The sequence below is a fragment of the Eublepharis macularius genome, chromosome 3 (assembly GCF_028583425.1).
Source record: "Eublepharis macularius isolate TG4126 chromosome 3, MPM_Emac_v1.0, whole genome shotgun sequence".
In the NCBI taxonomy this organism is placed as follows: Eukaryota; Metazoa; Chordata; class Lepidosauria; order Squamata; family Eublepharidae; genus Eublepharis; species Eublepharis macularius.
The window spans coordinates 10,018,371-10,044,217 of record NC_072792.1 but is presented as its reverse complement, the minus strand read 5'-3'; the positions used below and the strand labels follow the sequence as shown (position 1 = coordinate 10,044,217).

Here is a 25,847-nt window from a genome sequence, read left to right as displayed (position 1 = left end):
CGTGCACGTGTGAACCAACCCTACCTTCTTTACTACGTTGCACTCACTAAAGATGAATGCTGGCCAGCTAGAAATATGATTTGGTTAACTGGTCTCATAACGCATGTCCGTCTAATTTGTTTTAATCCCCTAAATTGCAGCTACAGAGAGAAGGCAGAGATACCTGCCAGAGTCAGGCACCTTCAAATCCCATCGATTTAAACAGGAGGGTGGTGCTTAAACGGTCCCAGCGGCTGTCAAAGGGACTTCATGAGGCTTAACCACGGCTGCATTCTGCCATGCAGCTGGTCTAACTCCATCAAGAAAAATTAAAGAGGCAGGGGCAGTATACTCCGAAGAGAGGCCGCCCTCTATCCAAAATAAATATTTAGATGGGCACATATGTTTTAGTAGGTCGTTTTAAATGTTAAAAGCATACATTTTGGAACAGAGTTCCTTCTGGACTTAAACGGAAAGGCTTCATGCTCTGCCATCTGCAGTTTTCTTCAGCTGAAATCCCAAATGTGTGTGTGTGTGTGATGTGTGTAAGGAAGTGACCACTGCTTACCATATCAACAATTTTCACAAGTGGCGGAGCATCTCCACACCACCCTTCCTCGCTCCAAGGAACATTCCAGGCAAACGCACCCTATCCTGATGCCACCTGCACAAAACCCTGGTTCTAGATCTGACCCCCCTTTCAAAGTGCTGCGATGCTTTATTGCTACGGGGTTTTTAAAATAGTGTTTTAGGAGCCTGGCTACCCCTGGTGCCACTGGACCAATCTGGTCGGCTCTGGGCCACCGAACCTCTTGGTCCTTCTGGATGCCTGGCACACAAAAGGCACCCAGTTATTTCTAAAAGACTCCTACCTGAATTATGGACATCCGGCTCGGGGGAGCCTCTGTGAGGTTTGTCCCTTGCCCCGTGAAGCTGGTGTGGCACCCCACGTGGCCCTGGGGCACAGTCAAGTTGTTGGAGGCGGGCTTCAAGTACATCACTTCAGACCTGGGCGAGCTCATGGGCAGGCGAGTCTGGTAGTCAAAGTACATGGGAGAAGTGGCCAAGGAGGGGCTGCTCACCACGTTCATGACGTTGAGGGGCCCCCGGCTGTCCTCTCCTTCGCTGGGCACCAGCATGATGTCATTCTTGCTAATCTTCTTCTTCTTGCCCTTGCCCCCGCCCCCGCCTCCTCCCCCACCGCCACCGCTGCCCCCTCCCCCCAGCTGGGGGTGGCTATATTCAGCAATACGGCAGTTGTAGGTGCGGATCTCCTTGTTTTCACGCTTGCACTTGACAGCGATGGTGATCATGGCGGCCAGCAGGATAATGGAAACCGTGCTGAGGGTGACAATCAGGGGAAGCGACAAGTCCCAGTGGGGTCGCCTGTGCTGCTCCCCGTTCACCTGGGGCTCCCCAGCTTCCGGCAGAGGCCCGGCCAAGGCCCGGACTATCAGCTTGGCCACTGCGGACAGACTGGGCTTCCCGTGGTCACTGACCTTAACCACTAGCTCGGCCACGGGGCTCAGCTCTTCCCAATAGGGGTGCAGAGTGCGGATCTCCCCGCTTTCGGGGTCCATCTCAAAGAGGTGCTCTTCGTTGCCTTCCACAATCTCATAGGTGAGGTGCCCACTCTCCCCAAAATCGCTATCCAAAGCCCGGACAGTGCCCACAGGGTACCCCACCCCGGCATTCCGCGGGACCTGAAGCTCCGCAGTGTCGTTGATGAGGGCGGGCACCACGATGACGGGGGCGTTGTCGTTGACGTCCAGGACGGTGACGCGGACAGTGGTGTTGCTTTCGCGGTGCGGGGAGCCCGAGTCTTTGGCCAGCACGTGGAACTCGAAGTGCTTGGTCTGCTCGTAGTTGAAGCTGCGCAGGGCGTAGAGGGCGCCATTGGTGGGGTTGATGGAGACATAGGTGAAGATAGAGACGTCCCCCACGTGGCCGGGCAGGATGAAGTAGGAGACAGTGCCGTTCTGGCCCAGGTCCGGGTCCTTGGCCAAGACGGAGCCCAGGTACTCTCCGGGGATGTTGTTCTCGGGCACCTGCAGCACGTAGAGGTTCTTGTTGAAGCGGGGCGGGTTGTCGTTCTCGTCCAGGATGCGGACGGTGAAGGACTTGGTGGAGTTGAGGGGGGGGCTGCCGCCGTCCCTGGCCAGCAGGGTGACGTTGTACTCGTCCTGCACCTCCCTGTCCAGGGGCCGGTCGGTCACCACGGTGTAGAGGTTGTCGTAGTTCTCCTCGAGGGCGAAGGGGGCGGCGCCGTCGCCGCCGCTGCCCTCGCCCTGCACGCGGCACTGCAGCTGCCCGTTCTTGCCCGAGTCGCGGTCGGTGACGCGCACGAGGGCCACCACGGTGCCCGGCGGGGCGGCCTCGCTGAGCGCGCCCTGGCGCACCGAGACGAAGCCGATGGCGGGCGCGTTGTCGTTGCGGTCGAGCAGGCGGACGGTGACCTTGCAGTGGGCCGGGATGGGGTTGGGCCCCAGGTCGCGGGCCTGCACGTCGATCTCCAGCAGGCCGCCCTCCTCGTAGTCCAGGTTGCCCTTGACGCGGATGAGGCCGCTCTGCGGGTCCAGGCTGAAGAGCTGGCGCACCCGCTCGGGCGTGTAGCCGCTGAAGGCGTACAGCACCTGCCCGTTGGTGCCCTCGTCGGCGTCGGTGGCGTTGAGGTCGATGACGGCCGTGCCCAGCGGCACGTTCTCGGGCAGCTCCACCACGTAGGAGGCGGCCTCGAAGACGGGGCTGTTGTCGTTGGAGTCCACCAGGCGCACGTTGACCTGCACGGTGCCCGAGTGGGGCGGCTGGCCGCCGTCGAGCGCCGTCAGCACCAGCGTGTGGTGGCTCTGCTCCTCGCGGTCCAGCGGCTTCTGCACCACCAGCTCGGGGAACTTGGTGCCGTCGCCGCGGGCCTTGACGTCGAGCGCGAAGAGGCCGTAGTCGTCGCGGGTGAGCAGGTAGGTGCGCAGGCCGTTCTCGCCGGCGTCCGGGTCGTGCGCGCTGGCCAGCGGGAAGCGGGTGCCCGGCGCGGCGTTCTCCGAGATGTCCAGCTCCACCTGCTCGGCCGGGAAGGCGGGCGCGTTGTCGTTGAGGTCCTGCACCTCCACCTTGATCATGCAGATCTCCTGGTCGTTGGCGAAGACCTCCAGCGAGAGCAGGCAGCGGGCGCTCCAGCGGCACAGCGCCTCGCGGTCCAGCCGCTGCTTGGTGTACAGCAAGCCGCTCTCGCCGTCCACGTCCAGCAGGTGCGGCGCCGAGTTCTCCAGCACGCGGAAGCTCGAGCGGGCCCCGCCGCCGCCGCCGCCGCCGCCGCCGCGGGCGCGCTCCGCCGACGGCGAGCCGCCGCTACCTCCGGGCTGCAGCCGGGCATCGCGGCCGATGTTGCCGATCACCGTGCCGGCGCCCTGCTCCTCGGGCACCGTGTAGTTGAGGTTCTTCAGCGCCAGGGCGGGCGCCCAGCACAGCGGCAGCAGCAGCAGCAGGCAGCAGGCGCCCGGCAGGGACATCCCCGTGGACGGCGCGCCAGCCCTGCCTTCCCCTGCGCTGCCCGCCTCAAGTTCCAGCACCTGTTGCGCCGCCGAGCCCCGGCGCCACCATGGAGGGCGGCCGTCCGCAGGCGCTGCCCGGCCTCGCCTCGCCGCCCGCGGCTTCTGCTGCAGTCCCCGCCGGCTGGGGCCAACTTCCCAGGGCGAGATCCGGCGCCGGCGTCTTCCCCGGGGGGAGTGGAGAAGGGCGAGGGAGGGAGCTGTCCGCAGAGCCGCCGAGCCCCCGCCCTGGAGCCCGGCTCGCCAGCCGCTCAGGGGACGCGCAGGCAGCTCCACCGGAGAGGGGGACGCAGCGGGTCCTCAGCGGCAGAAGCGCGGGGCTCGGAGCGCGGCTGGGGCGCGTCGGCAGCCCGGGGGCTCCGGGCGAGAGAGCCGCTTCTCAGCGCCGCCGCCGCCGCTGCTGCAGTCCCAGCCCGAAGGCGGCCCGCCCGGCTGCCGCGCAGAGCCGCATCCCGCCGCCTGCCACCGGGAAGGCGCCCGGCTCGCCGCTGCCGCTGCCTGCTGCCTGGCTCCGGCACCCCCGCGCGCCCCGGCCCCCTCCGCCGACGCCGGCGGCCGGCCAGGCATGCGGGGGGAGGCGAGAGCCCCGCCGGGCTGTGGCTCCTCCGCGCCGGGCTGCTCCTCCACGAAGAGCCCTGCGGGCAGGCGGCGGCGAAAAGGAGCCCGCGGGCGAAGCCGAGGCAGCGCGGCCAGGCTGGTGCCGAGAGAGCGGGAGCCGCCGCCACCTCGCCCGCCTCTCACCGCCGCCGCTGCTGCTGCGGCTGCTGCTGCCGCCTCGGTGCGTGTCTGGAAGAGGCTGCCCTCCGCCGCTCGCTGCAGTTGGATTTCACTCGGCTGGCCTGGCGCGCGCACGGACGCGCGCTCTCGCGCACCACCTCTCGCGGGCGCGCGGGCCGGCCTCGAGGAGATCAACAGGCAGCTCCGGGCTGGACGCGGCGATTGGGGGGGGGGAGGAGAGGGACCCCCCCCCTCCGCGCGCACCCACACGCGCGCCCCAGCCCGCCGCCGCGGCAGCCGCTCAGCGCCGCCTGGTCCCCAAAGCGCGGGGGGGGGCTCCCCCAGACTGCGCGGCAGGGACAAGGGGGCCGAGGCCCCTGCGTGGCTTGGGGGGGGGGTAGGGCGGCCTGGACTATCCCCCCCCGCTGGATTTCTCCCCCCCCCCCGCCTGTTCTTTGCAGGCGACCAGCCGCGTTTCGGCTCCGGCAGACGCAGGCGCCCCCCCCCCCCGCGCCAGTGGCGAGCGCAGCCCCAACTGCAGGTGTTGCCAGGCGGCCGGGCGAGACGGAGGCAACCCCCCCCCCGCCCCGCTCGCACACACCAGCGCCGAGTTGCAGCCGCCACCCGGAGCGGAGACGGCGCTGGAGAGCGGGGGCGAGGGAGGCCGCGGGAGTCGATCCCGGGGCCACTGCAGAACGCCCCCCCCTCCACCCCGGCTCAGCCGCAGGCGGGACGCCCCCCTCCCCGGGAAAGTCTGCCTGTGCCTCCGCCTGGCGTTGCACGTGTGAACCGTCTGGGGGGGGGCGCGTCCAGCAGAGCGCCAGTAACTTTCGGCGGGCTCGCCGGGCTGCAGAGGCAAACCGGGGCAGTCCGCACGGCGAGCGCTTCCCGCGGCATTCGGGGCTTTTATTGCGAAGCGAGCGCGGCCGGCTTGGTTCGTGCCCGGCGAGGCTGCGGGGCGGGCGTGTGTGGCACGGGGCGGCCGAGGCTCCCGGCCCCGCCCGCCCCTGCACGGCGGCAACAGTTGGCCCCGGGGAAGGAGAGGCGGAGGCGGCTCCGCCCTGCCCGCGGCCGCCTCTCCAGACTGACTCGCCGCTCGCCTCGCCGCCGCTTAAACCTCGAGACGCCTTCTGGGGCGGCCAATGGCGGCCCGCGGAGGGCCCGGCCTCCCCGGCCGCCCTCCAATGAGGCGCTCCCGCCGGGCGCTGGGGGCGGGCCTGGGCGCCGCGGGTCTCTGGCGGGCCATCGAGGCGCGCGCGGGGGCTGCGGGCCGGCCGGGGCTTGGCGGCGCCCGGCGGCGAGGAGGGGCTGCGCGGCGGGGCGACGCGTGACGGTGCGAAAGGCTTCCTCTGGCGGGGCTGCGGGAGGGGGCGGGCCCCTGCGCGCCTCCTCGGGACCGAGCTCGCCGCAGAGGAACGGGATTTGCTGGCGGGCGGCGAGCTGGAGAGCCCCGGAGAGCCTGATCGCGTCAGCTCGCAGAAACCGGCCTTACTTAGTCGCTGGATCGGAGACCTCCGAGGAAGACCAGCATTGCAGAGGCGGGCAATGGCAAACCGCCTCTGTGAGTCTCTGGCCAAGGAAACCCCAGCAGGGGTCGCCGGAAGGCGGCTGTGACTCGAGGGCAGGCTTTCATCCAAAGAGACAGAGAATCCTTGGCTGTGCGGTGGGCTTCTTGGGGAGTGGGAGGTCGTTGGACACCCCTGCGATTTGCTCCTGGGGTCGAGAGTCATTCGCTTACTACTTCTTTGCCCAGCCCTTCCCTGAAAATCCAACCGTCCATTTCTTTTTCTCTTTTCCTCTTTGGGAAAATTTGGAGTCTTTTTCTAATCACTTCTGTTTGGGTTAAAGAGAAAATCAGAGAAAGGAGGGGCAGGAAGGGAGGTCCAAAAAATCTCACTCTGTACACGCTCAGAGGCAAGCTTACCCTTCGTGATGGAGCATCGCCTTGTTTTAAAGGAGGGAGGGAAAAAACAGAGTCAGAGAAATCGGCGGCTGTATTTTTAAAAAGTGAATTTTGGAAAAAGAAATTTCCTTCTGATATCAGCACTACATTGCTTCTAAGGAAAGGTGCCTAATAGGTCATTCGAGCTGAAGTTGTAGATACTCCACCATTCCAACAGTTCCTGTGGTAGGTTAGGGACTCACCAGGACTCCTCCCCAAGAGAGAGAGCAAATAAATAAATTTGTATCCCGCTCTCCCTACAAGCAGCCTCTACTCTGTGCATGGTGCAGCCCTGGCATAAAGAAGTGGTAGAACAGCTGTAGAAACCAGTTGTAGCAAGCAGCTGTAGAACCAACCATGCTGTCACAATGGAACCTCCACGTCCAGGGACAGTATACCACAATACTATTGCTCTAACTTCATTCATACCCTGCTTTTCAGCCTACAGGGGATCCAAAGAGGTCTACATAGTTCACCTCTCCTTCATTGTATCCTCCCAACAACCAATCGCCGAGATTATGGACCAAATGTGGGCTAGTGAGGTGTCTCTACCATCGTGCCATCTTTTGGTGCAGAAGGAAATGCAAAAGGCATGTGTAGCTCTTATGATTTGAAAGGGCAAAAGAAAACAGCCCAAAAGGCACAGGTTACTGAAGGATCAAAGCTGCTCTTTGTGTCATTGTCTCTCCTGGCTCAGTTGTTGTGTGGTGGAGAATGGTGTAGTGGTTAGTGCTCTGGGGCAATCCCTGCTCTGCCACGGAAGCTTGCTGGGTGACCTGTCACATGACCTGTCAGCTTACCTCAGAGGGTTGTTGGGAGGATAACGAGGAGGAGGAGAGAATGATGTCCGCTACTTTGGATCCCATTGCGGGGAAAGTGGAGGATAAATGAAGCAAATAATAAATGCAAAGCCCCCCTTCTGGGTTTCGGTCGCAAAATGAACCCGTATTGGCGCTTTCTTACAAACAGATTACAAAGGTACATGCCAGGTGTAAAGGTGTTTGCAAACGCTGCAGAACTTAATTATTCAGAAAGGATTTTGTATTATAAGGAGGGGCTCTCAGATGCTTCCCTAATGAGTTAAGGACCATAGACCATTCACCACTGTGTTGCATTATGTACTACCTGTTGCCTTAAATATGTGCTCCTATGAGCTACTTGTGCTTCATGTGGTCTAATGTCTAATGCCAGCCCGTATTTTCAGTTTCAGCATTTCTTCAACTCTGGATTGGACTCTAATGAATGCTATGTCTTTGTAAACTTATGTTCATTTACCCTATGGCATTGTTTGTGGAAATGTCCTTGATATTGACTGTACTAATACCTTGCACTGTGTAATCCACCTTGAGTCTCAGTGAGAAAGGCGGACTATAAATGACATAAATAAAATAAAACATGTGAACAGAACTCTGGCCAATCAATGCGGACCTTGAGAGACCAAACGTCTCTCTTGCTATAAGGCCACTCGTGAGTTCCCTTGGAAGGGAGGGGTGATACAGAACAATTCGACCAGAAACAGGCAGGGAAGTTGAGGTCCGTGTCTGAGCAGGCAGCGCTTAGTCCACAAACTCGGTTTTCCAGGCCAAGATCCAAGGAAAGTGTGAATTCGAACAGGGCTGTGACATTGACTGCCTGCAGAACGCCCGGGCCAGCTCTCTCCTAGGATTGCACGGATTTCCAGGCCATGCGAATGTGTGACATCCAGGCCGGCTGCAGAATCTCTTCTGGTTAGACCTCCACTGTCCAGGGCTTCCTGGGTTGGCATCACCGCTGGTGGGGGCCAAGCCAGGCAATGCCAGTCCCTTCCCACGCAACGGATGAGCTACAGCCAATTAATGTGCGTTATTTGCCATCAAGTCCTCTCTGACCTTCAGTGACCCTATGAATAAAAGACCTCCAGAGCATCCTCTCATTAACAGGCTTGCTCAGGTCCTGCAAACGGGAGGGCGTGGCTTCTTTGATTGAGTCAGCTGCCTAGGGAGGTGGTGAGCTCCCCCTCCCTGGCGGTTTTCCAGAAGAGGCCGGATGAATACTGGTCAGAGATGCTTTAGGGCGATCCTGCACTGGGCAGGGGGTTGGACTAGATGGTCTGTATGGCCCCTTCCAACTCTATGATTCTATGAGTCCATCCATCTCGCTTTGGGTCTTCCTCTTTTCCTGCTGCCTTCCACTTTTCCTAGCGTTATTGTCTTTTCCAGTGAATCTTGTCTTCGCATGATGTGACCAAAGTACGAGAGCCTCAGTTTTGTCATTTTAGCTTCAAGGGAGAATTCAGGCTTGAGGTGATCTAGAACCCACTTATTGGTCTCTTTGGCCGTCTCTGGTGACGGCAGAACTCTCCTCCAGCACCGCCTTTCAAATGACTCCGTTTTCTTCCTGCCCTGTGCCTCCCTAAGCAGTCAGTAGGGGAGCTTGATGGGGGACCAATCCTGCAGGGTCCACAAATGAGAACCGGAGTGGCGGAGTGGTGGATCGGGATCTGGGAGAGCCAGGTTGGAATCCCTCCTCCTCCTCTGCCACTAAAACTTGCCGGCTGACCTTGGGCCAGTCATCCGGCCTAACCTACCTCACAAGGTTGTTCTGAGGATAAAATGGGGGGAAAGGAGAATGATACAAGCAGCTTGGGGCGAAAGGTGAAGTACAACTGAAGTAATTAAATAAATATTTTTGCTGAAGAAGGGAATAGGATCTATTTGTCTATTTATTTGTCTACCTACCTACCAACCTGCCCGCTTCATCTCCTCCCAGCGAGGGGCCCAAAGTGGCTTCTATTGTTCTGCGTTCCTCCCTTTCGTCCTCACAACAACCCTGCAAGTCAGATCTCACGGCCTGGTCCTGGACTTCCTGCTGCACCCCTGGGGGGGGGGAGGTTGCCAGCTCCAGGTTGGGGAATTCCTGGAGATTTGGGGGGAGGAGGCTGGCGAGGGCGGGGTTTGGGGATAGCAGGGTAAAGTGCCATAGTCTGCTTTCTGAAGCTGCCACTTTCTTCAGGGGAACTGATCTCTATGGCCTGGAGATCGAGGGCAATTCCGGGAGATCTCCAGCCACCCCCCCCCCGAGGCTGGCAACCCTAGCCGGGAGTCCCCGCAGCCTGGGTCTCCCAGGCCCTCCCGCCGCTCCTTTTCAATGCAAAATCCGCCCCCCCCCCATCTCCTAGAGCTGCTCCGGCATCAAAGGGCCCGCCGGGCTTTGCCTGCTGCAGGGAAACCGCCGGAGGCGGCAGCTCAAAGCAGCGTCGAGGACGAGCCCTCGCCGGTCTCCTCGGAAGTAAGGCCCCTGTTACTCGGGGATCCCTCCCCCCCGGAAAGCGCCTCGGGCGTTGCAATGCAGGAGCCGCGCCGCGCCCGCCAGGAGACTGCCCTGCCGAGGAGCCCCGAGCAGAGCCCGGCCACCCTCTCCGACGGGATCGCGGCGGCCAGTCGGCCCCTCTTCCCTTCCGGCCCCGGCGCCCTTCCCCGCGGGCCTCCGGCTGGCCGGGAAGGAAACCAAGAGGGGGCTGATTTTCCGCAGAGGAAACGAACCCAGGCTTGCCAGCTCCCTGCTGGGAAACGCCTGGAGGCTTTGGGGGAGGGGAGGGGGGGACAGAGGGAGGGCAGGTCTGGGGGAGGGGGGGGACCTCGGCGGAGTAGGGTTCCCCAGAGGCCACCCTCCAAAGCAGCCCTTTTCTCCAGGAGATCAGTTGTAATTCTGGGAGACCTCCAGCCACCCCCTGGAGGTTGGCAACCCTAGAACCTCCCGCCCGCCCCCGCCCCTCCTCGGCCTAAGGGAAGGCGACCCTGTGGCTGGCTCGAAAGGCCTGATCCGCGCCCATGAAGGCCAAGCCCGGCTGCCATTTATGAATTGTGAATGAGCCGTGTGGGGAAGGAGGGCCCGCGAATCATTCATGGGGAAGGGGGCCAGTGCCGCAGGCTGGAGCGCGGGGCTCTTCCCAGGGTGGCCATTGATCTCTAGCCTATAGAAATCACCTCTCCTGGAGACAAGGGCTGCTTTGGAGGAGGGAGGCTAGCTGGGGTTGCCAGCTCCCGGTCGGGAAATTCCTGGAGAATTTGGAGGCGGAGCCGGGAGGGGCTGGATCTCAGCGGGGTATAATGCCACAGAGTCCACCTTCCGAGGCAATCACTTTCTCCAGGAGAACTGATCTTTGTCACCAGGAGATCAACTGAAATTCCAGGGAATCTCCAGCCACCACCTGGAGGTTAGCAACCCTAATTATGGCATCTCATAGCCGCTGAGCTCCCTCCCCAAACCCCACCCTCTCCAAGCTCCACTCTCCAAATCTCCAGGAATTTCCAAACCCAGAGTTGGCAACTGGTGGGAAAGCGCATAGTTGCCAGCTCCAGGCTGGGAAATTCCTGGAGATTTGGCCGGGGGGGTGCGGGCGCTGGACATGGTGGGGTTTGAGGAGGTTTAGGACCTCAGCAGGGCATAATGCCATAGAGTCCCCCCTCCAAAGCAGCCATTGTCTCCAGGGGAACTATTCCCTGTGATCTGGAGATCAGTTGTAATCCTGGAATATCTTCAGCCACCTCCTGGAAGCTGGCAACCCTAAAAGCACGGCAGCATTCAGGCGTTCAGCTTCAGCCAGGGCTCCTAGGCCAAGAGAGCTGTGCGGAAAGGCTCTGTTTTAGCAAACCCAAGTGCAGTGCCCACCCAGTGCCTGAGAGTGTAGGGAGAGCGGCAGAAAGCAGCCTGAAAAGGACTGGCTGGAGGGACTTCTGGTTGCCAACTCATGGTATGTACATTCCTGGAGAGGGCAGGGTTTGGGAAGCGGGCGGGGGGTGGGGGAGGACCTCCACAGGGCATAATGCCATAGAGTCCCCCCTCCAAAGCATCCCTTTTCTCCAGGGGAACTGATCTCTCTGGAGATCAGTTGTAATTCCAGGATACCTCCAGCCCCCACCTAGGTTTGCCAACTCTGATTTGTGAAATTCCTGGAGATGTGGAGGGTGGAGCTCAGCAAGGATGAAGTGCTATAGCATCCACCCTCCAAAGCAGCCAAGGGAATTGGTCTCTGTAGCCTGGAGATCAGTTGTCAGTCTAGAAATCGCCTAGCCTTTCCTGGAGGTTGGCAACCCTATCCTTGTAGAGCGGTGGCTCTGCAGCGGGAGGCCTCTCTCCTCTCTTCCCCCCACTACCTTGCAAGTTTTACAAAATCCCTTACCTCCCCCCCCCCTCCAAAAAAACGCCTCGAGCCGCATGAAGAAATTCCCTAGCTGACTGCCACTTTCACCTCGTTTGCATGAAAGGCAGGCAACCTTGCAATTAGGAAATGGTTCCCTCTAGCGCACGGAGACGGTACTTGTGTCTGGTGGGGCACATTGGCTGGTGGAGAGCCAGGGCAGCCGGTGGCACCGGTAACAAAGACAGTGGTGGAAGGTTTGAAAAAGACATGTTAACATAACGGGGTGTGAAAACAATGGGAGCGTTTATTTTAAAAGACACACAAACACACACAACGCATTCATCAACAAAAGGGCTTCACTCAAGCTTGCTTTTAAGCTGTGTTCCTCTCATAATGAGTTGCTGTCAGTGTGGCGTAATGTTTAGAGTGTCACCCAGGTTTGAATCCCGGCTCTGCTTGCCAGGTGACCTCAGGCCACTCTCAGCCTAACGTATCTCACAGGACTCTTGTGGGGAGGATAAAATGAGGAGAAGAGAATGACGTTAAGCCCCTGGGGGTATAAACGAAGGAAATAAACGTAGCTTTCGAGCAATGGTATTCAGACGTTGACTGCCTCTGTGTATGTGGAGATTCCCTTCTGACACTGTGGTTGGTTCTAAACGAAGTAAAAGAAAATTAAAACAGCTTATGGCAAAAGCGTATTGAGACAGCTTATGGTGATACAAACGATATCCAGTCAGCTTGTAACACCACCAAAATAAAGCCGCCTGCTGGGCTGTTGTCATACGATTCCATGTGTCAATGATCTAGCCACGTGTATGTGAGCAAACAGCCTTCATGCTTTTACCCAGATCTTGGGTTCATTTTAGGGTTGCCAGCTCCAAGTGGGGAGATTCCTGGAGCTCTGAGGAGTAAAACCTGGAGAAAGTGGGGTTTGGGGAGGGAAAGGACCTTGGCATGGCATAATTCCATAGAGTCCACCCCCCAAAGTAGCCATTTTCTCCAGGTGAACTGATCTCTGTGGCCTGGAGACCAGTTGTAATTCCTGGAGATCTCCAGCCACTACCTGGAGGCTGGCAACCCTAGTTCACTTCGAGAGCTGTTCCATACAACCATCCTCCTTGGGGGGGGGGGGACCAGTTCCTCTCCCTCCCTCTCAGCCCAGTCTACCTCATACGATCATTGTGAGGGTCAAATGGGGGGTCAGACATCCTTGAGCTAATTTAAGACAGGGTAGAATTAAAAAATCTGGCCAAAAAGGAAAGTCGAAGATCAGCCAACATTTGCCAGTCTGGGGCTTTTCCCCAAACAGGCCAAGAATGCTGGAGGACTGGAAGTATTTGCTTGCCTTTCCTTCTCTTGGGAAGGAGGAACTGATGTCTGGGCTTTTGCCTTCAAAGATCCAGGAATTTTAAATCTAGTTCTGCTGCTGATTCCCATTGGAGGAAGGGAGGGGGTAAAGGATATAGAATTAGGTGTGCAAATGTTAAGTTACAGCCCTGAAACAAGAGTGGTACAAGAGCATTTCCCCGTAAAACCCGAAGGTGCAAAGAGACTCCATTTGGAGATCATTGGCCAAGGCAGACATATTGTCCACGAATTTATCTAATGCTTTTTAAAGTCCTCCAAGCCAGAGGCCTTCATCACATTGGGTGGTTAAAGATTTCTTTCATATCCTTTGTTCCAGAGGAGGAACTATGTTAGTCAGTTGCTGGAAAACTGAACTGGGGTCTAATGGCACTTTAAAAATTAACATTTTATTCTGGCACAAGTTTGACAGATCAGCAACTGTTTTGTGCCCTGCAAACATCTGAAGAATATCTTGACGTCTGAAAAGGTGGCCTTTCTTGTCCGCAAAAGCTCACGTTGGAGTGGAATTGTGTTTGGCCCATAATGCATTTCGAACAACTTCAGCAAAATCCCAGACTGAAAGAGGGACAAGAGGAATTGCCTGCCTGTTCACGTCGCTGGCTGCTGTTTTAATGAAAATTATCTTTGTTCATAAAGGACTAGATGACTTTTACTGCACTGGAAAGGTACTGAGAAGGAGTATCTATTGTATTAAAATAAGAATATTTGTTCGTACTAAGAATGATGCGAGTGTATGTAGGTGGAGTGGGTGGATAAGTTCTCGATCTTGATTCTTGAGTTTGGAAAGTAAATAGATTCTATTTGGAGTATTTGTGGCCACTGTTATAATCGAGGTATGTCAGCTTGTTCTTTAAGTTCTTTAAAAACAAAACCCTGAAGGCATCATGCGATACTATGCTAGGATTATAAACTATGGAAGAAAATGGTCACCCTTTGTTTTTATATCCATATTTTAGAATTGTTCAGTACTATATAAAATGGATATAATTTCCAATCATGAAAAACATGCATAGGAAATGAGCATAGAAATTCTTATACAAAACACTTCTTTGAAAAGGGGTGTTTATACTTTGCCCTTTTTTTTTGGATAGAACAAATGTGATTTTTTTAAAATATTATCCTTTTTTCCCCAATGGAGGCCCCAAAGCGGCTTACAAAAATAAATGCAAAATATCAAATGGAACTTTTAATTCCCTGTACAGCCTGGGGCCAGCATAGTTGAAGGATTTCCTACTCCCACAGGAACCTATCCGTCCCCACCGTCTGAGGCTAGACCAGAGTTTCTCAACCAGGGTGCTGGAGAACCCTGGAGATTTGTAGGAAGTCAGCAGAAATTCTGTGAGAAATTGTGGAATAAATAAGTAAAAACTTGGAAATACTGCAAAAAATTCCAAACATGCCAAATTCAGCCAAGAATTAAATGTTTCTACATTAATAAACAAGCCCAACTATCACACTGTAAGTAAGCCTTCTATTGACCCTGGAAGTGGACTTTATTTGTGTATGATATTTTGATACTAGAAAAAAAATAGATTAGATAATACCAAAAAGAGGGGAAATGTTTCACCTTTTTCTTATGGTGTGAGCTGATACACACACACACACATACATATATAATTTTTTCTGATAATAATTTAGCAGTAACGAATCGCGCTCCCTGACTTCTTTTTCTGGCCTGTAAAATTTTCCAAAAGAAGCAGTTCCTTGGGATTTGAAAAATTATTAAGGGGTTCCTTCATGGGGGGAAAAAATGCTTGGAAACCCTGGGCTAGACAGAGGCCCCTTCTTACACACCCAGGGTAAGGCCGATCACCACCTTGGGGTCAGGTAGCAATTTTCCCCAGGCCAGTTTAGCTAGGGATCCGGACACAGAGCAGGAGACACGGGAGTGTGGGGCGCGTGTGTGTGTGAATTTTATGCATTGTGCAGGGGTTGGACTAGATGATCCTGGAGGTCCCTTCCAACCCTATGATTCAATGGGGGGGAAACCCCACCTTCTCAGTCATGGCACTGAACCTTAGGAACTGTCTCAATGGAGTTTTTTTTTTTGCCTCCCTCGCTATTGTCTTTTGACAGCAGGTGCAAACCTTTGTGTTCTGTTTGAAATATCCCCGATAACAATGATTGGCCTTCCCCCTGGTTTTTGGTATTATGCCTACATTGAATTATTGTATTAATGTTTTTAATGTTGAAATATTTTAATGTTTGACATTTCTGCCTCGGGGGACCCCATTTGGGTGGAAAGGTGGCACCCAGGCTGGGCAGTGCCAGGGGGAATGTCAGTCAGTAGTCTTTGGCTTCCGTTCCTTGCTCATAGACATTCCCAGGGGCATGTGGGAAACAAGTTGCAGGGTGAGAGGGAGTTTGGGTCTGATCCTGGCTTGAAAAAACCTGTCCCCCCCCTGCTGCTTGGGGGGAGCACAGCTGGCCCACAGACACAGTGCATGTGTGTGTGGGGGGGGAGGTAGTCACACACTATAAATATGTTGTCCTTTAACCATCACTCTTCAAAAAGGGAAACAGTTTTGTCGTCAACAGAGGTGAAAAACAGGTGTCAGTCTCTGTGGAAACCACCTGTTACTGTGGGCTCCCCCCTTCAACGTTTGCATATTCTTGTGAGAGTTTCCAGTGTAAACAAACAAACAACAAAACAACAAAAAAAGGTAAAAAGAGCACAGCGCAGAGAAGCTTTCAAATTGTTATGTGGCATTTTACCCACCTCACTGTCAAGCAAAAGGTTAGAATTTTCACTCTTCTGAGGAAAACATACCAATTAGCAGGCAGGCCGTGCTGTGGAGAGCTTCGAGCTTGGGGAGAAGTCTGACATGTTTGCAGATATTGTTCACGCCGTTTGTGATCACATATCTGATGATTAAACTTCGGATGGACCCAGGTCGGGCAGTGCCAGCCGGATGTCAGCAGCCCCTAAATAGGACAGGGCGTGATCCGGCCACAGTACGCTCTTGAGGCGGCATGAACCTCAGCCTATCTTTTCAGGCACAGAGACCGTTGGCTTGAGTGGGACTTTACACCTTAATAAGTGTGGCTTATGATTATAACGCAGGTCCTACTTTTAGGGTTGCCAACCTTCAGGTAAGGTCTGGGGATCTCTTGGAGTTACAACTAGAGATGGGCACAAACTGGGGAAATGGCGGTTCATTGTGGTTCGTGGTTCATTGCATTTCACAAACCATGAACCAGCATGAAATTGCCTGGTTTGCAAACCGGTTCATTTGGTTCCTGAATACGACAGTTCTGGGGCAGCAAAAGGTCTGCAGAAAACGCCTGCCCCCTCCATTGTCTAGAAAAACTGGCTGATCGGTGCCAGGCTGCCTGCAGTGACAAACCGAAAAACAAACCGAGCAAACCAATCTAAAGCCCATTAATTGAACTGAGAGATCTCTGTCTTTTGGTGCTACACCTCTGAAGATGCCAGCCACAGCTGCTGGCGAAACGTCAGGAACTACAATGCCAAGACCACGCCAATACAGCCCAGAAAACCCACAACAACCATTGTTCTCCGGCCGTGAAAGCCTTCGACAATACATCAATCTAAAAATCATTGTGGTTTGTCACAGTTCATCAGAAATGCCCTCCGACAAACCGCTGGTTCGTGAACCAAAAAATGGCCCGGTTCGTGACAAACTTTGGTTTGTATTTCGTTTCTTGCCCACCTCTAGTCTGACAGTGATCTGTTTGCCTGGAGAAAATGGCTGCTTTAGAAGGTGGACTTTATGACATTATACCCCACTGAGATCCTCCCTCTCCAAATCCTCCCCTCCCCAGGCTCCTCCCTGAAATCTTCAGGAATTTCCCATGCCAGAGTTGGCAGCCCCACACTCATTCCAGTGGCAAAATTCAGAAAGTGCATATCTCACAGTCCCTCCCTCAGTGTTTTAGTTCAGCTGGATTGTGCTCATTCCATACTTTTATTTTAGTAGAAGACTACGAGGATGGGTACCGCCTAGTGACATCTAGTTAGTTTCCCCAAGTGTCTCCACCCCTACCCTGTGCGAGATTGGGACCACAAACTATGGGGCCACTTTGCACCTCGGAGGGCCACTTTCATTCCAGTGGGGAGGTGCATCTGCAAGATAAGAAGCAACACAGCACCTGACATGCACAACTGGAAGCTGGCTGGGGCGAGGAGATTACAGTGCATTGCTTGGACCCAGTTTGGTGTAGCGGTTAGAGCAGCAGGACTCTAATCTGGAGAGCCAGGTTTGATTCCCCACTCCTCTGCTTGAAGCCAGCAGGGTGACCTTGGGGCAGTCGCAGCTCTCTCAGAGCTCTCTCAGCCCTACATACCTCACAGCATGTCATCCATGCCTATGGCATCTCTTGACCCTACTGCATAAATCCAGCCATTCATGCAAATTTTCTGCTTATATGAGCCCTATAATGATGCAACCATAGATTCATAGCCTCTAAGCACATTAATTTCAATAGATTTAGAAGAGTGTAACTCTGTGTAGGATTGCACTGTGAGAAACCCAGAGATTTCCAGCAACTTTCCAGCCCTTTGCTTCCACAGATAAAGGCCAAAGACCTCTTCGCACATTATGCTTTTCAGTGGATGCAAGATAGTTTAAATATGCATCTCAAAATGGTAAGCGCAAAACAAAAACAGCCAACACGTGTATTGGATTGGGAGCCCAGGTTTGGCTGGCAAGTTTATGGCAGATCTGTGTTTATCCAGCATAATGGTAGGCACTAAAAGAACCTCTGCACACAAGCACCATGTGATAACTTTTAATGCCTTTACCCACCATTGATTTTTCAAACAGATTTCTGAACCTAGCTTTATTACTGGCGTATTCTTTTGTTGACATAATCCACAGTCTTCATTATCTCATTATAGTCCTCTGTCGTGTTGTTTGCTAAGCACTAATAGTGTCTTTCATTTTTTTTCTCAAATAAACAAACAGTAGATTTCTTGACCAGTCCCTGCAAAAGTTGAGAATTTCATTACATTAACAGAATTGAACAGTTGCAGAAGGCCTGTTAATAGACTGTTTCTGGTGCAATATCAAATCTTGTTACCAGATGTTGTCCTCTGTGTTTTTCTTCACATGGCAGAGCACTTCATACATTCTAGAGAGGGAAAACCCAGTTTGCTACCAAATGTGCACTCACTAGCAAATTGCAATCACTCCCAGTATCCTGGAGAATGTACCCTGTGTGAGACATACATTTACTAACATGGGTCTGTCGTGAGCCTTTTACATTTTGAAACTTAAAAAAATCTTAGAGTCACAGTAGACAAGGAATGAGCTACTGAATGTGTTTAATCATGCAGACGCTAGATCCACAAGCAAAGTATCAGTACTGGAGTCTGATAAAAGCACCCAAAGGGTCGCTTGGGGGAACGGAGCAGAGTTTTCCCTCTCTTTTCCAGGTACTTCTCCTCCAACCCTGGGGAAAGCCCCCCAATAATTCTTCATTTTATTAACATACTTAAAAGGTCCACCACCTTCCAATGGCAGGGACACATAAAGCTAGCTTGCAGAATACAAACAAAACTGACAATGGCTGATTCCGCACACGTTGGATAATGCACTTTCAATGCACTTTATCAATCGTTTGAGGTGGATTTTTTGTTCCGACACACAAAAATCCGTTCCAAATGATCTATAAAGAGCACTGGAAGTGCATTATCCAATGTGTGCGGAATCACTCAATGTCCGTGATTCAAATGTCCCATCCAGAACAAAACTCACTGTTCAATAGGGTTGGGGTCTGGAGGTCTCCCAGAATCACAAGTGATCCCCAGAGATCAGCGCTCCCTTTGGATGGTGGATTGTATGGCATTATACCCCACAGATTCCTCACCTAGCCACCCCCCCCCCACGCACTCCCCAAATCTCCAGGAATTTTCCAACCTAGAGTTGGCAACCCTACCATTCAGCAAAGTCAAAACTGTTTTAATGCCTCTTTGGAAGGCTGCCGTCCTCTTTACATGCACTCCTCCTTTGATGGCAAGTCATTGCAGAGTCTCAAAACACCTGACAAGCCCCCACGAATGGGCTGATTTTAATAAATAATTTAAAAAATGAATCAACAAAAGGAAGGTCTTTTGTGGTATCAGAGATGGGTGGGGAGGAATTCAAGGAATCATTCCTGAAATAACGGGTGGGGAAAGACAGCAGATTCTCTTCCCAGCATGTCCCTTTATTTGTGGCACGATCTGCTCTGTGTTCAAACGGATGGAGCGGCTAGTTAAGCCTTTCAAGTGTATCCTTTAAAAAGAGAAGGTGCTCGAAAGCAATCCTTTGCTCCAGCCTTGAGAAACCAGAATCGCTACAGGAGGCAACCGGTGATTCCTTCAATATGGCTAGAAAACATGTTAACGGGTTAAGAGATGCTACAGTACCAAGAGCAAGAAATCAGCTGAACAGAAAATGGCTTCCTTTGTCTTTTTTTAAAGTAGGTATGGGTTTGCAGGGGAGGGAATAAGGGGGGGGGTCACAATTGTTACTAAAGACTTTGTACTAGGGGGTGCCCAGTCTAGGACTCTAGGTGCATTACCAGCTGATGCTTCTGTTGGGATTTTAGCAAGAGTCCTACATTCAGTCATGAAAGAGTTAAATTGCTGTTCAGTTTGTTAAGTTAGATAGCTAGTTCGTGTAGGACCACTTAGCTGTTGAGTAAAAGTTCCTGCCGTAGAAAGGGGAGTCTTTAGTCTTGATGAAGGGATCTAGGATTGTCTATTGGCTGAACCGTTTTTTAAGGAGGCAATTAACTAGCAAGATATACTAAGGTTTTATTGCTGTTTGTTCCCTCTCAGTCTCAGAGTCTCTCTACACACGACATCTTACACAGGGGATGCTCAGGTGAAAGATCTTACACTTGTTCTCCCATTGTGGATACACATGCATTACTAGGGAGACAGAGGATACTTGAATATAAGACCACACATAAAAAGTAAGAGCTGAAACACAAGAGAGAAATTACACGCAAAGAGCATGTGTCGGGACCCGCTTCCCTGGGAGTGGTAATTTACCCCCCCCCCAAAGCTCCTGGGGGGAAACTGAACTAAATGGGTTTTTGTTGGTAGTTGCAGCAGCAACGAGATATAATAATAATAATAATAATAATAATAATAATAATAATAATAATACAAGTTTGCAGAGTAGCAGAGTTTGATAATAGCACAGCGGAAATAAGTAGACAGACTTCTGTGATTCTAGCTCTATAAAAAATACTACATAATAGGGTAAAAAGGGTACATTTGATAGGAAAAATAACAAACAGTTTCTGACTACGTCTTGATAGTCTCAACTAGGTACTAGAGAGAGAAAAGCTTAGACTGCATGGTCTAGTGAAGTAGTAGAAGTGGTGTTGCAAACTGAACAAAGAGCAATAAAACCTTAGTATATGTTGCTAGCTAATTGCCCCCCAATAAACTGGCTCATCCAATAGACATTCCTGGATTCTCTCACTAAGACTAAAGACTCCCACTTTCTCAGGCGGGAACTTCTCTCCAGGCCTAAGTGGTCCTATGCTAACTAGCTATCTGACTAAACAAACAGAACAACAATTTAACTCTTTCACAACTGAGTGTAGGACACTTGCACAGATTCCAACAGTTCTCTTACAAACAACAGCTGCTCGACTGGAGAGATGCTTTCGTTCAAAAATCCAATTGGCTCAGTTTTCCTTCAGGAGCTCAGACATGGGGTGGATATAACAGGACCCTGCCAGGAGAAGAAGAATGGGGGGGGACTGGGTTTCTCTCTCACTCACAAAACATCTTGGCTTTTTCCCTGCCTCTTGTTACATCATTCCAACACCCCACCCCACCCCATCCTGAGCTCCTGAGGATTTTGAGAGAAAGAACGAGCGTGTGTGTGAAAGAATAAGTCACTCCAGTTGTGATTCTCCCTGGCTGAGATTCACATTGAGCAGCTTTTTTTTTAAAGACTACATTTCCCAGGTATCCTTGCAGGAACCGACATACACCCATGTGTCTCGTGTGTTTTTACCCTAAGTCACTTGAGCATCCCCGTGTAAGATGTCTTGTGTAGAGAGACTCTCAGTCTAGTTTCTCTTCTAGTCTGATCACCAAGATGTAGAGACATACGCTATTCTTTATTTTCTAACTAATATGCCTTTTCCCCTGATATGTAGTAAAAGTATTTTTCTAGAGCTAGACAACACAGAAGTCTACTTACTTCCACAGCACTAATATTAAATTCTGCAACTTTATCTCCAACAGGTTTAAAAACATGGACACGTTACCCACATTTGGTGTGCTTGCAAAGGGAAACTCCTGTGTAATTGCAACAATCAGGTCTTGCTGTGTGGCACCGCCCTTAATGAACCAGCCTTGGATCTCTTCGTTAAAGAGATCGCAGTTTAACATCCCAAATTGTATTCTAATTTGGTATTGCTGAGAAAATGAGCACATTAAAATACACTTAGATATATTGCAAGATGTGTTTAGTTTAATATGTACACTGGCTGAAGTTTTCCAACTGACTGACTTGGGCTAATTGTCTCCTTTTTTCCACACTTCATCATTGTTGAGTCCGGTGCTTTGGAAAAGGAGCAGACGGTATTCCTTGGAGGGAGAATTGCATTTTTAAGTAGTGCTCTATGGGGAGGGGAATTTCTTTTTCTCAAATTCAGTTTCGCAGATACGGCCACTGATTCAGTTTATCCTCTTTTTTCTCTTTTAAGAGAGGGATTTCTCTTTCATTACTCCTTGAAGAGATGTCAGCGCACTGTTTTGTAACTTTAGCCCTTGCAACTAGGGGTGTGCACCCTTCCCCCCAGAAAAATCAGTTCATCCAGACACAGGTTTCAAGGAGATCAAAAACATTTGGTATCTGTGAAATATGGGTCAGATTCTTGGATCTAATTAGAGAACCCCAAATTTATCTGGCCGTTATTCCCTATGGGGAAAACTATCCTGAGGGATGGCGGGGGGGGGGCATTTTTCAAGCAAATTTCACCACATTTGCTGGGAACCTGGTCCTTCCTGTCCACTAAAGACCCCCCCCCCCCAAGTTTCAGGAAGATTGGACTCAGGGTCCAGTTCTATGGGCCTCTGAACAAACTTCCCCCAGCTATTCTCCATTGTTTTCTATGGGGAAAACATTTCCAAGGCTTTCCAGGCAAAGGGAAACCTTAAGCAAAGACAAAATTCTGGACAAAATCCAGTCACAAATGTACGTCCCACTCTCAATGCAAGCTGAATCAACAAAGCCCAACAGAACCAAACTATAACAAGGAACCTCTATCGAACCAGAGAATCCTTCCAAACAGAAGCAGAGGGGCAGGGCTTGCCAGAGCTGTGAAGTTTAAAAGGCGGCCAAGGGCAGCTTGAAGGGCCCTTTTCGTGTTTGGAGGGGGTTGGAGGGGCAGCATGGGAATCCCCTCTTCCTACTGCCTCCTGTCCCTTACCCGCCTTGTGCCCCCCTCCCCTGCTGTGCTGCAGAGCTTGCCTCCACTTTGCAATGGGCCAGGCTGCCAGCTCTGAAGTGGGCATCTCTGCCACTCCTTGCTGTTGCTGCCAAGGAGCCCTCACTGCCTTCCTCCTCCTCCATAGCTGGCAGCACCGGCCACGTGCATCAAGAAGAGGTGTCGACTCCACTCGCCCACCACTCCTGGCTCATCTCCTTCTCCCCAGTGACTGCAACGAGAAGGGAGCAGCAGTGCCTCGACAGTGGCGGCTGAGGGAGGAGGAGAAAACACGGGTCTGTCCCCCCACCCCCTCTGCTGTGGCTGCCTGCTTTTTGGAGCTCCGGTGGAGGTGGAGGGGTGGTACAGGAATCCACTCTCCCTCCTGCCCCCTGCCTCCCACTGGCTTCAAGCTGCTCTCCTGCCATGATGTGGAGCTTTCCTGTGGCTGAATAACCGGGTCCATCAAAGACCAGCTTCCCAGATCCAATCAGCGATTCTCCAATGTGTACTAGCATAGTTAGATTATGCTGGGTTGGCCTGACTCCAGCGATTATGCTGGTTCACAGATCCCTGATCATTCACCCCTACTTGCAACTGGTTACAAACCACAGGTTGATGTTCTGCAGGAGGACGGGAAGGTTTCGGAAGGCCTTGCCTGCCTCTGAGCATCTGCAGAGTAAGTTTGCTGAACCTCCCTTCCTTCCCCTCTTTTCAGATTTCTCTTTGATCAAAACAGGATTAGAAACTGTTTAAAATTCCTAAAAAGAGGCGAAGAAGAGGATTGTTGGATTTCTGGGAGTGATTGGGTAAAGATGAATTAAGAGGATTTCTCATAACGATGACAGTTCCCGTTTAATCTTCATATGAATTTGATCAGACAGTTCTTGTACATTAATGCATTGTACAAAACTTCTCAGGCACATTTAGTCGGGCTTAGATGGTGGACGTTTGCCTCTTTTGTTGAAGGGTTTGGCTTTTCAGTTTTGCACCATCAATAGCCAAACATCTAGAAACTGTCGTACTCCGCCTTAATTAAATGCATATTTGGGAAACTTAATTTAAAGTGCTAGCCCAGAAGGTTAGTTAATTTGGCTGTAAAGTGGAAACCCATATTGATTTAATGTGAGCTGCAATACCGACGTGTATCCTACTAAAATATAGTGCTTGCTGTCTTTACTGTTTGAAGTACCTGAGGTCATCAAATTGATGCACAGGTTATTGAACTCTTAATGCAAAACTTAATTACTTAGAAATCTGTTGAATATGCATCTTTTAAAGAACTTACCTGCTATTCTATTCTTGCGCAGAGGATGACCTCTTCTGGCCTTTGCCCCTCAAGAGCGAAATTTCCCCCACTCGTACTGAGAATGGCAGGTTTTCTGAGCTGGCAAATACTTAATGATTTACGTTTATCTGAGTTCAAGCGCCCTTCATTTGGAGCTCGACGAGGATGCATCTAATTAATATAGGTAAGAATAATCATAACAGATTCTAGGCGCTCGGTCAAACAGTTGCTTCCAGGTTAGATTACTGCAGTGTACGCTGCACAGGGCTGCCTTTGAAGACGGTTCGGAAGCTGCAGTGAGGAATACTCAGAATTTCAACCAGAACACACACACTTCATCTGTGCACACGTTCAGTCAGATGCGTTCCGGAGATAACCCAGCCGAGGTTACAATGCCATTCCCCCCCCCCCCCCTGTATAGTCAACAACTAGATGCTAAAATGACAAGACTGTGAGTCTCTCTACACAAGACATCTTACACGGGGATGCTCAAGTGACTTAGAGCCATGCTACAAGTGACGAATTACACTTGCCTGGCAAGTGAACAGACTCACGTGTATTCCTCCCTGTTCACTTGCCATTCACTTGTGCTCCACTTTAAGTATTCCTCCACTTCAAGTATTCTTCCCTGTTCACTTGCCATTCACTTGTGCTCCACTTCAAGTATTCCTCCACTGCAAGTATTCTTCCCTGTTCACTTGCCATTCACTTGTGCTCCACTTCAAGTGGAGTGCAAGTGAATGGCAAGTGAACAGGGAGGAATACATGTGAGTCTGTTCACTTGCCAGGCAAGTGTAATTCATCACTTGTAGCTTGGCTCTATCTTTCTGCGTGGTCTTATATTCAAGTGTACTTTGTCTCCCTAGCAGCGCATGTGTGTATTCACAATGGGATACCAAGTGTAAGATCTTTCACTTGAGCATCCCCGTGTAAGATGTCTTGTGTAGAGAGACTCTGAGGCTATTGTACTTTGGTCACTTCATGAGAAGACAAGACTCTCTAGAAAAGTCAATAATGCTATGAAAAGTGGAAGATAGTAGGAAAGGAGGAAGACCCAAAGCGAGATGGCTGGACTCAATCGAAGAGTCCACGCCCTCCAGTTTGCAAGATCTGAGCAAGTCTGTTAACAATATTTGTTCATAGGGTCTCTATAGGTCGGAGATGTCTTGATGGCACATCACACACACACAGTCAACAACATCTATTACCAGAATTAATCACAAGATTATCTGGGTTTCTATGAAGACATCAAAGGCACACAGAGATATCTAGATAGCCAGTTTCAATTTTTTTAAAAAAAAATCACAAATGCACTTTTTCTTTTAGTTACGTGTTTTAATAATTTTATTTATTTGACTTATACCCTGCCCTTCCCACAAGTGGGCTCAGAGCAGCTTCCAACAATATTCCAATAAAAATGCAATAAAACATTAAAACCACTTAATCCAGATAACATGATAAAAAGATTCAGGCACCACTGATCAAATCAGACTACCATAAAATCATTACAAGCCACGGGCACCGCCATAGTGTAAATCCAGGGCAGTTGCAGAGGGAGGGCAAGGTGGTCAGAAGGGGGGACCACAAAGCTGGCCCCTAATCAAAGGCCCCGTGGAACATCTCCATCTTGCAGGCCCTGCGGAACTGTAATAGTTCCAGGATCTCCAGTGGAAGAGTGTTCCACCAGGCCGGGGTCAGGGCAGAAAAGGCCCTGGCCCTAGTCGAGGCCAGCCAAATGTCCCTTGGGCTGGAGACCACCAGAAGCTGCTTATCCGAAGAGCACAAGGCCCTGGGGGGACATAATGGGAGGTGGCAGGCAAGTGACAGGACGGGGAGATGGTGGCAGCAGCAGTAAAAAGCAATCTGTAATCATGTAAGTGGACACATCCAAATTTATTTGACTGCTTGGTGATCACCTGGCTCCCTGATCATGAAAAGTGACAAGATCGTGAACTGGACTAGCCAGTTATTGAGTCCCCGTGCCTTCCATTGCTTCAAAAGGTTTCAGCTGGGCTGCTGACAGATAACTGTCCCTAAAAATGTACTGTTCCCAAGTGCAATTCAAAGTGCTAGTTCTTGCTTTTAAAGACCTAAACAGCTTAGGACTAGGGAAGTGAGTCCCTACCCTTTGGATGTAGTTCCCACTGCTAAACCTAGTCTGCTTGGATGTACTTGCAGTGTAAACTGCACAATATTGTCTCTCTCTTCAATGCACAAAAATCTTACATTTAAGACCAGTTGACACTGAATATCAGCCAACATGGAGCAATTTCGTTTTTAGAAAAACAAATTATATTTTATTAACATTTGATACAAATGCATCTCAGACGGATTTCAACTTGACAAGGACTGTCAGATGAAGCTGATTTAAGGGAGGGAGGCCTCACTTAAGGCACGTGGAAAGGAAAACCAGATGGATCTAAGCGTGGAAGAAAAGTGCATGGATGCGCCAAGCCTTGCCTGATATGGTCCGTCAGT

General features: G+C 51.9%; 1 protein-coding gene across 1 annotated transcript in view; it reads right to left on the bottom strand.

Annotated features, from left to right (window-relative positions):
* Nucleotides 1-3,485, bottom strand: part of PCDH17 (protocadherin 17) — a 220,694-nt gene extending 217,209 nt beyond the window's left edge. The window contains exon 1 of the mRNA XM_054973509.1: nucleotides 852-3,485. Coding sequence (XP_054829484.1) covers nucleotides 852-3,485 — 2,634 coding nt within the window. The remainder of the gene's footprint in view (nucleotides 1-851) is intronic.
* Between the last annotated feature and the right edge of the window lie 22,362 nt (nucleotides 3,486-25,847).